Source organism: Balaenoptera ricei, chromosome 12 (assembly GCF_028023285.1).
Source record: "Balaenoptera ricei isolate mBalRic1 chromosome 12, mBalRic1.hap2, whole genome shotgun sequence".
Taxonomy (NCBI): Eukaryota; Metazoa; Chordata; class Mammalia; order Artiodactyla; family Balaenopteridae; genus Balaenoptera; species Balaenoptera ricei.
Window position 1 is genome coordinate 93,837,492 of NC_082650.1, and position 14,284 is coordinate 93,851,775.

The window sequence follows — 14,284 nt, forward strand, 5'->3', positions numbered from 1 at the left end:
AACGACCAGCAAGCTACAGTGCTGGACACCCGACGCCAAACAACTAGCAAGACAGGAACACAACCCCACCCATTAGCAGAGAGGCTGCCTAAAATCATATGAAGTTCAGACACCCCAAAACACACCACCTGACGAGGTCCTGCCCAACAGAAAGACAAGATCTAGACTCATCCACCAGAACACAGGCACAAGTATCCTCCACCAGGAAGCCTACACAACCCACTGAACCAACCTTAGCCACTGGCGGCAGACACCAAAAACAACAGGAACTACGAACCTGCAGCCAGTGAAAACGAGACCCCAAACACAGTAAGTTAAGCAAAATGAGAAGACAGAGAAACCCACGGCAGATGAAGGAGCAAGGTAAAAACCCACCAGACCAAACAAATGAAGAGGAAATAGGCAGTCTACGTGAAAAACAATTCAGAGTAATGATAGTAAAGATGATCCAAAATCTTGAAAATAGAATGGAGAAAACACAAGAAACGTTTGACAAGGAACTAGAAAAACTAAAGAGCAAACAAACAATGATGAACAACACAATAAATGAAATTTAAAATTCTCTAGAAGGAATCAATACCAGAATAACTGAAGCAGAACGGATAAGTAACCTGGAAGATAAAACAGTGTAAATAACTACTGCAGAGCAAAATAAAGAAAAAAGAACAAAAAGAACTGAGGACAGTCTCAGAGACCTCTGGGACATTAAACGCACCAACACTCAAATTATAGGGGTCCCACAAGAAAAAGAGAAAAAAGAAAGGGACTAAGAAAATATTTCAAGAGATTATAGTTGAAAACTTCCCTAATGTGGGAAAGGACACAGTCAATCAAGCCCAGGAAGCGAAGAGAGTCCCATACAGGAAAAATCCAAGGAGAAACACGCCAAAACACATATTAATCAAACCACCAAAAATTAAATACAAAGAAAAAATATTAAAAGCAGCAAGGGAAAACAACAAATAACATACAAGGGACTCCCCATAAGTTTAACAGCTGATCTTTCAACACAAATTCTGCAAGCCAGAAGCGAGAGGCAGGACATATTTAAAGCGATGAAAGGGAAAAACCTACAACCAGGATTACTCTACCCAGCAAGGATCTCATTCAGATTTGGCAGAGAAATTAAAACCTTTACAGACAAGCAAAACCTAAGAGAATTCAGCACCACCAAACCAGCTTTACAACGAATGCTAAAGGAACTTCTCTAGGCAGGAAACACAAGAGAATGAAAAGACCTACAATAACAAACCCAAAACAATTAAGAAAAAGGTAATAGGAACATACATACCGATAATTACCTTAAATGTAAATGGATTAAATGCTCCAGCCAAAAGACACAGACTGGCTGAAAGGATACAAAAACAAGACCCGGATAATGTTGTCTAAAAGAGACCCACTTCAGACCTAGGGACACATACAGACTGAAAGTGAGGGGATGGAAAAAGAAATTCCATGCAAATGGAAATCAAGAGGAAGCTGGAGTAGCAATTCTCACGTCAGACAAAATAGACTCTAAAATAAAGACTATTACAAGAGATAAAGAAGGACACTACATAATGATCAAGGGATCAATCCAAGAAAAAGACATAACAACTGTAAATATTTATGCACCCAACAGAGGAGCACCTCAATACATAAGGCAAATGCTAACAGCCATAAAAGGGGAAATCGACAGTAACACAATCATAGTAGGGGACTTTAACACCCCATTTTCACCAGTGGACAGATCATCCAAAATGAAAATAAATAAGGAAACACAAGCTTTAAATGATACATTAAACAAGATGGACTTAATTGATATTTATAGAACATTCCATCCAAAAACAACAGAATACACTTTCTTCTCAGGTGCTCATGGAACATTCTCCAGGATAGATCGTATCTTGGTTCACAAATCAAGCCTTGGTAAATTTAAGAAAATTGAAATCGTATCAAGTATCTTCTCCGACCACAATGCTATGAGACTAGATATCAATTATAGGAAAAAATCTGTAAAAAAATACAAACACATGGAGGCTAAACAACACACTACTTAATAACCAAGAGATCACTGAAGAAATCAAAGAGGAAATCAAAAAATACCTAGAAACAAATGACAATGAAAACACGATGACCCAAAACCTACGGGATGCAGCAAAAGCAGTTCTAAGAGGGAAGTTTATAGCAATACAATCCTACCTCAAGAAACAAGAAACATCTCAAATAAACAACCTAACCTTACACCTAAAGCAATTAGAGAAAGAAGAACAAAAAAACACAAAGTTAGGAGAAGGAAAAAAATCATAAAGATCAGAACAGAAGTAAACGAAAAAGAAATGAAGGAAACGATAGGAAAGATCAATAAGCTAAAAGCTGGTTCTTTGAAAAGATAAACAAAATTGATAAACCATTACCCAGACTCATCAAGAAAAAAAGGGAGAAGACTCAAATCAATAGAATTAGAAATGAAAAAGGAGAAGTAACAACTGACACTGCAGAAATACAAACGATCATGAGAGATTACTACAAGCAACTCTATGCCAATAAAATGGACAACCTGGAAGAAATGGACAAATTCTTAGAAATGCACAACGTGCTGTGACTGAACAGGAAGAAATAGAAAATATGAACAGACCAATCACAAGCACTGAAATTGAAACTGTGATTAAAAATCTTCCAACAAACAAAAGCCCAGGACCAGCTGGCTTCACAGGCAAATTCGATCAAACATTCAGAGAAGAGCTAACACCTATCATTCTCAAACTCTTCCAAAATATTGCAGAGGGAGGAACACTCCCTAACTCATTCTACGAGGCCACCATCACACTGATACCAAAACCAGACAAAGATGTCACAAAGAAAGAAAACTACAGGCCAGTATCACTGATGAACACAGATGCAAAAATTCTCAACAAAACACTAGCAAACACAATCCAACAGCACATTAAAAGGATCATACACCATGATCAAGTGGGGTTTATCCCAGGAATGCAAGGATTCTTCAATATATGCAAATCAATCAATGTGATACACCATATTAACAAACTGAAGGAGAAAAACCATATGATCATCCCAATAGATGCAGAGAAAGCTTTCGACAAAATTCAACACCCATTTATGATAAAAGCCCTGCAGAAAGTAGGCATAGAGGGAACTTACCTCAACCTAACAAAGGCCATATATGACAAACCCACAGCCAACATCGTCCTCAATGGTGAAAAACTGAAACCATTTCCACTAAGATCAGGAACAAGACAAGGTTGCCCACTCTCACCACTATTATTCAACATAGTTTTGGAAGTGTTAGCCACAGTAATCAGAGAAGAAAAAGAAATAAAAGGAATCCAAATCGGAAAAGAAGAAGTAAAGCTGTCACTGTTTGCAGATGACATGATGCTATACATAGAGAATCCTAAACATGCTACCAGAAAACTCCTAGAGCTAATCAATGAATTTGGTAAAGTAGCAGGATACACAATTAATGCACAGAAAGAAATCTCTTGCATTTCTATACACTAATGACGAAAAATCTGAAAGTGAAATTAAGAAAACACTCCCGTTTAACATTGCAACAAAAAGAATAAAATATCTAGGAATAAACCTACCTAAGGAGAAAAGAGACCTGTATGCATAAAATTATAAGACACTGATGAAAGAAATTAAAGATGATACAAATAGATGGGAGAGATATACCATGTTCTTGGATTGGAAGAATCAACATTGTGAAAATGATTCTACTACCCAAAGCAATCTACAGAGTCAATGCAATCCCTATCAAACTACCACTGGCATTTTTCACAGAACTAGAACAAAAAATTTCACAATTTGTATGGAAACACAAAAGACCCCGAATAGCCAAAGCAATCTTGAGAACGAAAAATGGAGCTGGAGGAATCAGGCTCCCCGACTTCAGACTATACTAAAAAGGCACAGTAATCAAGACAGAATGGTACTGGCACAAAAACAGAAATATAGATCAATGAACAGGATGGAAAACCCAGAGATAAACCCACATACATATGGTCACCTTATCTTTGATAAAGGAGGCAAGAATATACAATGGAGAAAAGACAGCCTCTTCAATAAGTGGTGCTGGGAAAACTGAACAGCTACATGTAAAAGAATGAAATTAGAACACTCCCTAACACCATACACAAAAATAAACTCAAAGTGGATTAAAGACCTAAATGTAAGGCCAGACACTATCAAACTCTTAGAGGAAAACGTAGGCAGAACACTCTATGACGTAAATAACAGCAAGATCCTTTGTGACCCACCTCCTAGAGAAATGGAAATAGAAACAAAAATAAACAAGTGGGACCTAATGCAACTTAAAAGCTTTTGCACAGCAAAGGAAACCATAAACAAGACCAAAAGACAACCCTCAGAATGGGAGAAAATATTTGCAAATGAAGCAACTGACAAAGGATTAATCTCCAAGATTTACAAGCAGCTCATGCAGCTCAATAACAAGAAAACAAACAACCCAATCCAAAAATGGGCAGAAGACCTAAATAGACATTTCTCCAAAGAAGACATACAGATTGCCAACAAACACATGAAAGAATGCTCATCACTAATCATTAGAGAAATGCAAATCAAAACTACAATGAGGTATCACCTCACACCAGTCAGAATGGCCATCACCAAAACATCTGCAATAAATGCTGGAGAGGGTGTGGAGAAAAGGGAACCCTCGTGCACTGTTGGTGGGAATGTAAATTGGTACAGCCACTATGGAGAACAGTATGGAGGTTCCTTAAAAAACTAAAAATAGAACTACCTACCATACAACCCAGCAATCCCACTACTGAGCATATACCCTGAGAAAACCATAATTCAAATAGAGTCACGTACCACAATGTTCACTGCAGCTCTATTTACAATAGCCAGGACATGGAAGCAACCTAAGTGTTCATCGACAGATGAATGGATAAAGAAGCTGGAATATTAGTCAGCCATAAAAAGAAACAAAATCGAGTTATTTGTAGTGAGGTGGATGGATCTAGAATTTGTCATACAGAGTGAAGTCAGAAAGAGAAAAGCAAATACCATATGCTAACACATGTATATGGAATCTAAAACAAAAAACAAAAAAAATGAAGAACCTAGGTTCAGGACAGGAATAAAGATGCGGATGTACAGAACAGACTTGAGAACATGGGGAGGGGGAAGGGTAAGCTGGGAGGAACTGAGAGAGTGGCATGGACTTATATATACTACCAAATGTAACATAGATAGCTAGTGGGAAGCAGCCGCATAGCACAGGGAGATCAGCTCGATTCTTTGTGACCACCTAGAGGGGTGGGATAGGGAGGGTGGGAGGGAGATGCAAAAGGAAGGACATATGGGGACATATGCATATGTACAGCTGATTCACTTTGTTATACAGCAGAAACTAACACACCATTGCAAAGCAGTTATACTCCCAATAAAGATGTTTAAAAAAATTTTTTTAATTTAAAAAGTAAAACAAAAGGAAAGAAAGGGCAGGAGAAGAGAAAACACTGATGATTTTGGAAGCCAAACAAAAGATGATCAAGCAGTAACTGATGCAGGACATCCAAAAAAAGATAAACAGTAATCTGGCACTGGTGGCCAAACCAATACCATTAACACCTCAAAAGGCTTAGGAACTGGTGATCCCAGATAATTCTAAAGTAGGGAGGAAGGCAGGCAGTTAAAATGAGGATGAGTCGAAAGCTGTTTAAAAAGCAGTCAGACCCCGAGCTCCCTCGCCCCTACTCCATCCATTGGGCAACTGCCCTTCCCAGGTCCTAATCGAAGACTGGAGGCTTACTCTTTGGGGAGTGTAAAAACAGAGTTTCTAGACTAAGGAACATCCAGCATAGATAAGAGTAGCAGTAAAGTACACTGAAATCTGTAAGATTATGTGTATTTGTATGTACTGAAAGATGAGATGCCCCCATCAGCTTCCCTCAAGGGCTCCCATGATATGCTAACAATCTAACAAGCCTAAAGTCTAACAACAGGGATTCCTCCAGAAAGTAACACAGCCAGATTACCATACAGTGATGCTCACAGCTGACAAAACATTAAACCATCAATGATCAGACATTTAGCAAAGTCTCTTAACATGAAAGACAGAACCAAAAAAAAAAGAAAAAAAGACTAAAAATCCTTTAAAACACCGTGAGTATCTTACGAAAGACAACATAAGATACTGCATGCATGAAACAAGACCAGAATGCTACAAAAAGGACTATTCCCGGAACAAAAAAAGAACATTCAGAATTTGATGAAAAAGTTGAAGGATAAACATGAGAAAATTTCAGCAAGTAGAGGAAGAATACAGAGGTGGAAAGATGAAGAAAATGGAAGAGCCAGTCCCTGCTATCTAATACTTGAATAACAGGAGTTCCAGGAAGCAAGAGTTGACAAAATAAAGAGGAAAATAATCAATGAAATAATTCAAGAGATTTTCCCAGAACTGAAAACAGAGCATCACTTTCAAATTTCTGAGGAAAAACAATTTCCAACCTTGAATTCTATGTTCAATCAGACCATGATTCCAATGTGAGAACATATTAAATACATTTGCAAACATACAAGGTTTCAAAAATATATATCCATACTCCTTTTTCTCACAAAAGTACTAGAAGAGGTATGTCACCAAAACGAAGGAGATACTTCAAAGAAAAGTAAAAAGGAACTGCAATACAGAACAGAATCCTCAGAAGAATAGTAAAGAGAGCTCTCTGGACAACAGCCATGCATCTGACTTATACAGAGCTAACATGACAGCGCACACGGAAGATCAGAAGGCCCCCAGAGACACTTCCTCAATAAGATGAAAATGACAGAACACCTGATATGCTCAAATATCTTTAAGAAAGATTCAGACAACTGGCAGAGTAGTTGGGGTGGGTACCGATACGTACACTGAAAACTGTGTGTGCGAATGCATAAAACTATAAGCAAATGAACAACAAAATCAATTATTAAATCAGAAAGACAAAAAGCTGTATAGGAAAAGCGACTACAGTTCACTAAATGGATCATCACTAACAGCATACTGAGTCACAATAACGTAAGTAATTACTACTGATCTTACAAAATTATGAATCAGAAAGATGAGAAAATGTTCTTTTGTGTGATGGGGGAACAAGAGGAGAAAGAACGCTAAATTCACCATCCAGAATGGGAAATCAATAAATACATACATCAGAATTAATCAAGTAGTGGCAACATACATGTGTTACTTAGAGACATGGAAGTAAATACCAAAAAATTAACAAAACCAGATGAAAGCGGTAATAGTAGTTTCCTCTGGGGAAAGGGAAATAAGTAGTAGGATGGCAAGTACTGGAAACTCATAGAACTAGTCAACTCTTTAAATTATGTGAATGTGTAATTTCAATAAAAATTTTAAAAAATCATATCAACAAATTGATACAATCTCAAAATTGATTATCAAAATGCTCAGATTAGCAAACACCAAGAAACTACTATCACTGCTCAGCAACTTTACAACCTATCACATCTGTCCCTACACTTGATTTTCTAGCTCGTCCTCTCTGGAAGGATTACCTTGTGCCATTAAACGAGGTGATTTTCTTGGTGATCTCACTGAATTTTCTTCTACTTTGTCCCTCAAATTCCTGTTAGGTAAAATCAGTTCTTCTTCATCAATGGTATCATTGCCACTTTCTTTTACAACTCCTTCATCCATAATATCGTCAAGACCAACAACTAGGAAAAAAAACAAAAATACAAGATTTTTTGAAAATATTGGTGATGTTAAGTATTTAAAGGTAGTACAGAAAACACTGTGAGACAGTTTAATGTAATACCAAGTAGTCCTGAAAATCTAGGTCTATTCCTAAAATGTGATAATGCCACTACCAAGCTCCCAGTTCAGTTTTACAAACTTCTACCGTATGAGGCAGCTAGTCAAAGAGAAGATTAGTTGTAATTCTTCTTGATTTGACTTCCACTATCACTCACTGTCACTTATCATTCACTGTACCTTTGTGAACATCATAAGCAGCTATACCTGGATACTTAATTATCCCAATTGGTTAAAGTAGTACAAAAAAGAGTAAATACCCTGAAAAGCTTGTGATTCTAGGTTCATGCTAGAACCAAAAGATTCTAGTTCTAACTGTAATCTATTCCTTGAAGACTTTATGCTACATGTGTGAAAGTAATGGAGATATACTCTTAAGTTGTAGCAAGCACACACACACACACGCACACACACAGAAATGAAAAACATAATGTAACTTCCCCTCCCCCAAATGCTAGGGAAAATAGGTGTTTAAATAGAACTATACAATTAAATTACCTTCCCCTAGTCAAAAGAGAGATAAGAGTCATTCATTTAACAGCAGGGGAGGGGGCATGGAAAAGGATTGGGGAACACTGTATTTATATTATCAACAGGCTTATTTCTGTATGTAACAAATGTCACTTTAACTAGGTGACATACAGCAATTCTAAATGTGCAGTTGTATGAAATCTTGTAAAAAGAATGTGATTATTTAGATCATACGTCCTGGTTTCAAGTCTCTGCTAAAACATTTAAATAAAACCTGACTAAGTCCCTTAACCTCTCTAGTTTATCTCTTAAATGAGAATAACAATACCTGTCCTACCTACCTCACAGGGCTGTTGTGAGGATCAAGTGAGATGATGTATGAGAACTCACTCTGTAAACTTTAGAGCACTACACAAATGTTAGTTATTATCTTCATCCTAGGGGTTAGAAGGAACCTCAAGAAGTTATCTAGTCCTCATCTTTGTATCCAAGTAGAACTTCATTTAAGAGTTCAACAAGATAGTGGTCTACCCTAAAATTTAAAGAGAACAAAATTTTTTATAAATATACTTTCAAATGGTACAATCTTTTTGAAGAGCAATTTCACAACAAACAGAATCACAAAACTGCTTATATACTTTGACCAATATATTATATAGACGAGAGAATAAATTATGAAAAAAAAAGTCTGGCTAGAAAACATAGTGTGATCCTTGTTAGTAACAGACAAATGAAATGTTGTGTAGGTACATTTAGACAAACAAAAATGATTAGCAGGAAATAGATGAAAATTATAACAACAGCTATTCTATAAAAGATAAGTATTCTTTTTTCCTATCTTGCATATTTCCTGCTATATGCATGGAATTCCTCTCAAAAACAGAGCCCATGCTTTTAATCACTAAGCTATAGGCACTAAAAGCTTAGAGAAGAAGAATGTGTCTTAGGAAAATTCATCAGGACTCATTTAAGATGTAATTGGGGGAAACAGGTGGGGAGTTCAGTTAGAAGGCTACTCCACCATGATGGAATACTTATGTTGCCACACATTCACACACATTCTCAAAGAATTTTTAACATTAGATTAATAGTTCCACCATGCTCATTTTAAAAAGCCAAAGTTATGCATTATATGCATTACAAGTATGCAGAGATAGAAATGGATGGGGGAAGGCAGCACAGTGTTATCAATGACCATCTAGTGGTTAGGTGGGGTAAGGAATTGGGGGTTTTTTAATCACTGTGACACTGTCTCTGTGTTTTCCACATTTTCTAAATAAACATGAGTTTTGTACTGTAATCAGGAGAGAAAGTAATAATTCAAAAAACAGTCCAGGAGAAAGGTAATTAAAATCTGACTAACAGTGTTCGCTGGCAGGGAGTAAAAAGGTGTGTTATGAACTTTAGGGCTATATTGCAAAGCAGAATCAACAGGATTTAGCGAAGCCAAATCCAAAGGTCAATTATTAGATTCTCTCTTATTCCATTTCCTGGCAGCAGCTGACCCCTTCCTGAATCCCTTCTCCTCACTTAACTTCTGAACAGCACACGCCCCTCCCTCACTAGCTACTTCTGCTCAACACCCTTTATGGAGCTCTTCTTGCAGATGCCACACAGGACAGGACTTCAGGATTCAGTACTCCCACCTATCCTTTATACGCACTCAACCCTCCCTAAATGATCTCATCCAGTCAATCTATACTCGCGTGACTCCCCGAAGTTATCTTCCCCAGCCCCAAGCTCACATCTGACCTCTGGAAGAGTGTAATTTGACATATCCACTAGGTTGTCTAACAGGTATCTCAAGGTTAACAAATAGAAAATAAACACTGATTCCACCCATTCCCCCTCCCCTCAGTAAAACCGTCCTCCTAAGATAGTCCCAGTAATGGAAACTCCATTCACCCAGCTGCTCAATCCTGAAGCTCTAGAACTATCCCCAACTCCCCTCTCCTCATATCCCACATCCAAGAGTTCAGCCCAACCTGCTAGCTCTACCTACAGAACACGTCACCCACCTGATCACCACTGATCACCTCCACAGCTCACATGCTACTCCACATCACCATCTTCTCCCATCAAAACTACTCTTGAGTCTCCTAGTGTCCCAGGTTCCTCTATGGCCACCTCCTACGCACACACATGCACACACACACACACACAGTTTATTCTCCACACAGTCATAACTATACTTCAGAGTCTTCTAAAATATAAAGTTGTATCACGTTACCATTGTTCTGACGAGACCCTCCAAACCCTTACGAACACACTTAGATGTATGTTAAAATCCTAGCCAGGGTCTCCAGGGTCCTAAGAAGGGCTTCCGCCACCAAATTCCCTGACTTCTCTCCTACCACTGACTGGCGGTGCTCCAGGCACACTGGGAAGCAAAAGGCCATCTCAGGGTCATTTCACTTGATCGTCCTCTGCCCGGAGCGCTCTCCTCCCAGACAGCCACATGGCTCACCCTCCCGCTTCATTCGGGTTTCACTCAAAATCGACCTTCTCACAGAAACCTTTCCTGAGGATCTTATCCAACACAGCATTCTCTCACCTTAGCATATTTCATCCTTTAAAATGTGTTTCACTATCCAATGAAACATCTAATTTTCCACTAGAATGTAATCTCTACAATCCAGGGACTTTGTCTCTTATTCACCACTGAAACTCCAGAACCCAGAATCATAACCTGGTATACAGTGGCTACTCCAGAAACACTTGCTGCATAAAAGAATTAGGGGAAACAAGGGACCTGGAAAATTTAAACTTTGATGATCGAGTGAGAAATGTTTCAATTAACTGAAAGAGAGAAGTTAGAAAAAACAAATTTGAAAGTAAGGTAATGACTTAACTTTTTGAATGTTAGTGACATGAAAAAAAAAAAGAGCAGGCAAAAGAAGCATCAAAGTAACGCACCATCACAAAAGAAGGGTAAGGAGAATTCCAGGGATCAGGAAGATTAACTGCTATAGAGAGGACAAAGGAAGGAGAAAAATCCACTAATTTGAAACACAGAAGCAGAGGACCAGATGACAAGAGATGAATAAGTGAATAAGTGGAGAATGACAACAGCAGTTTCTCTTTCATTTATTTTTAAGAAATTTAAGGGTAAAAGAAAATGAGGACAATCGGCTGAAGGAAGTTAAAGGGATGAAAGATGATTTTTCTGTGTAAGTAAAAGGAACGGGGTGGGGGGGAAGGTGAGGTGGTAGAGTCCCCTTTACACAAAAGAGGGAGTGAGGGAAGGAGAAGGGAGAGAGAATGGGCAAAGAGGGAAGAGGAGAGTGGGAACGGGAGGAGGGAAAAAGCAAGAGATCTGAGCATCTTCCACTGCTGGAGGTAACTTTGGAAGCTGAGTGACGCCTGAGGCCGAAGTATCTTAAAACCTCTTAAGTCAACAACCTACAATTCGAACACTTAAGACTGCATTTGAGACATTTCTCAGAAGTGAGATTTCCAAGAATGCAATCTTTTTTGTACTCCTGTTGCTCCTGGCAATATGTTTCCTTCATCTCAAAAAGTCACCCTGACATTAAATCAAGCTCTAACACTGTCTCCAACATTTCCAGGGCTCTCAAGCAGGTGTAGGCCCCCAACACCAAAGCAACTACTTAACCTAGCTATGCCTCAAATTCTTCTATAAAATGGAGATCATGCTAGCGGTCAGAGGGGTGCTGTGATGATTAAATTAGTGTGTGTAAAGGGCTTGGAACAGAACCTGGCACTTACAAAATGCTGACTTCTGTTCACAGTCTCCCCCATCATGGACCCCACCATCAAAATTTATGTATTCTTTTTCCCTTACTTTTTCCGTCAACTCCCCCCAGAACAAATCAACCATTAAAAAAAGTACCTGAAATTTCTTTCTTCTAATCCATTTATCTGATTAAAGTAATTCAGAGTACAGAATGAATTATCTCTGGCAAAACCCTCCCAATTAGGTATTTACGTTTTAAATCATTCAACTTCCACTGAGCTTAACTTTCTTAGTTTCCACTAAGAAAATGAATAGAAAGAAGTGAAGGAGAATCTGTGTTCTTTTCAAAACACTGCTTATTCTCAGGGACCTCCCACATCTGCCCCTCCCACAGCTACAAGCAAACTAAGATTCAGTATTTGATATCCAGTTTTTAAAAAGTGGCCAGTCCTACTCAACACATCCACTAAAAAGGGAATTGGGGTTATCAAAAAAAAAAAAAAGCAATGGCCTGAATTATGTAGGAGGCAAGTGCAATAATGCGGGAAAACAATATTTTTTTCCTCCCTCCCACATTTCAGAATTAGGTGTCATTCCCATTTTGAAATTCTGGCACAAAATCTGTAATCATACTCAAAATCTCCTTGAGCCTGAATTTACATCACATTAAAATTCCTCCCATCATCAGCCACAAATGGCCCTCCTTAAATCTGCTGAGTCAGGCCTATGTGAAGTCCTCCTGACACAAATACTACTTTATTCAAATCGAGACTATTTAATTCACACCTATCTTCTTGAAGAGAGGAGGTAAATGAGATGAAAAGAATAAAACGGAACTATTTACAGCTAAATTTATTGAATTTCTCACAACTGGGTTTAGTTTAAATCACCTTACTCCACACAAAAGGGAGAACCACAGTACAGCAGGGACTCTTCACATCTGGCGTGCCTTAACTCAGGCTGGCAGCGCAGAGGCCAAGCGCAACCGCTTCTAGGACGCTTACCTCCTCTACTATGAAACCTGGCACTAGATGTCAGACTTGAGAAAAAACCAAAGAGCATGATCTCCTTCCAGTGTCAGGACAACAGAGGTCAGGTGTGTACTTTACAGGGCCCGGACCTGAAGGAGAGTAAGAAGGCACACAAACACACCCCTGCAACACAGTCCCCACAGCTTCCGCCTCCACCACCGCAGGAGGCCACCACCCAGCGCATCCTTGGCCTCCCCCTTCAGGGAGCGTTCTTTCCTTTACGGATGATTCACACACCCTTCCAAAAGAGGCCACGTCAGATACACACCATCAAGTTGTGTTATATACAATCAGTCATTTGTGGGTGAATTTATCATTTTAGATATTATGTTTCTAAGTTGAACAACACAAATAATGTTATCTTTTTTCCCTCTTAAAAACAAACTCTAAAACACAGGTTTACTGAGTCAAAGAAGGCAAATTTATAGATTTTACCATTTTTAATCTCATCACATGGCTTTCAAAAGAGTATAAACAATTTACAGTGCAAAAAGCTTCCCATTAAGTCTCAATTAAGAACTTACTAGCACTGAGTTTGAGATTTTTAAAAGAAACATGGTGACTAAGAAAGCTTGACATATATACTGCCTTTCTGTATTTCTTTAGCTTTGCCTACTCGCCTACTCAGGTCTTAATAAATGTGTTTCTCCCTCAATAATTTATATGAACTCTTCATGTAATATCTGTGTTACCTATTTGATGCAAGTATTTTCCCTCGCTTACCTTATTTTAGTATTATCTGGTGTCATTTTTTTTCTTCAGAATGCTGCCTTCAGTTACTCCAACACTATTAAATTATCCATCCTTTCTGCTGAAATTTAACACATTCTAAAGTCTTATATTTAAACATGCACAAACATTTCAACTTCTGTCAAACTCAATTCATACTTTGGGAAAAAACTGATTAGTATTTCACAGAAAGGGGGTTTCTATCAAACAAATCTAAAACAAAGACACTGGGTTAAATGACGTTAAAACAGTTTCTTCACTTCAGATCTCCAGAGCCTTCAATATGCTAAATAAAGGCATTTTATGAGGGGAAAAAACTGCACATGATGAAACTGTTTCCCAAGCCTTATATTCTCACACACACCAATAAAACATACACCAAAATGCTAATGATGGTTATTTCAGAAAGGATTTTTCCCTTCTTCTTTTTCACACTTTCTAATCCATCTCACATTAAAAATATTTTGTCAAAAACAATTTTCCCCCAAAATGTGTAATACATGTGTGAATGCCTAGAAAAAGAAGCTGGAAAGGTTTTCCATGCAGGGGGAAGTAGTATCATTG

General features: G+C 38.2%; 1 protein-coding gene across 5 annotated transcripts in view; it reads right to left on the bottom strand.

The window, feature by feature from the left end:
• The window catches only part of PHF3 (PHD finger protein 3), a 97,806-nt gene that overhangs the window by 37,237 nt on the left and 46,285 nt on the right, over positions 1 to 14,284 (bottom strand). For 3 of the 5 annotated variants that reach the window (XM_059941840.1, XM_059941838.1, XM_059941836.1), the window contains one exon: positions 7,534 to 7,695. The exons of 1 other annotated variant lie outside the window; for it this stretch is intronic. In XM_059941840.1, the coding sequence (XP_059797823.1) occupies positions 7,534 to 7,695 (162 nt within the window). Of the gene's footprint in view, positions 1 to 7,533; positions 7,696 to 8,604; positions 8,692 to 14,284 lie in introns of those variants that run through there. One more of the 5 variants, XM_059941839.1, reaches the window with a different exon arrangement.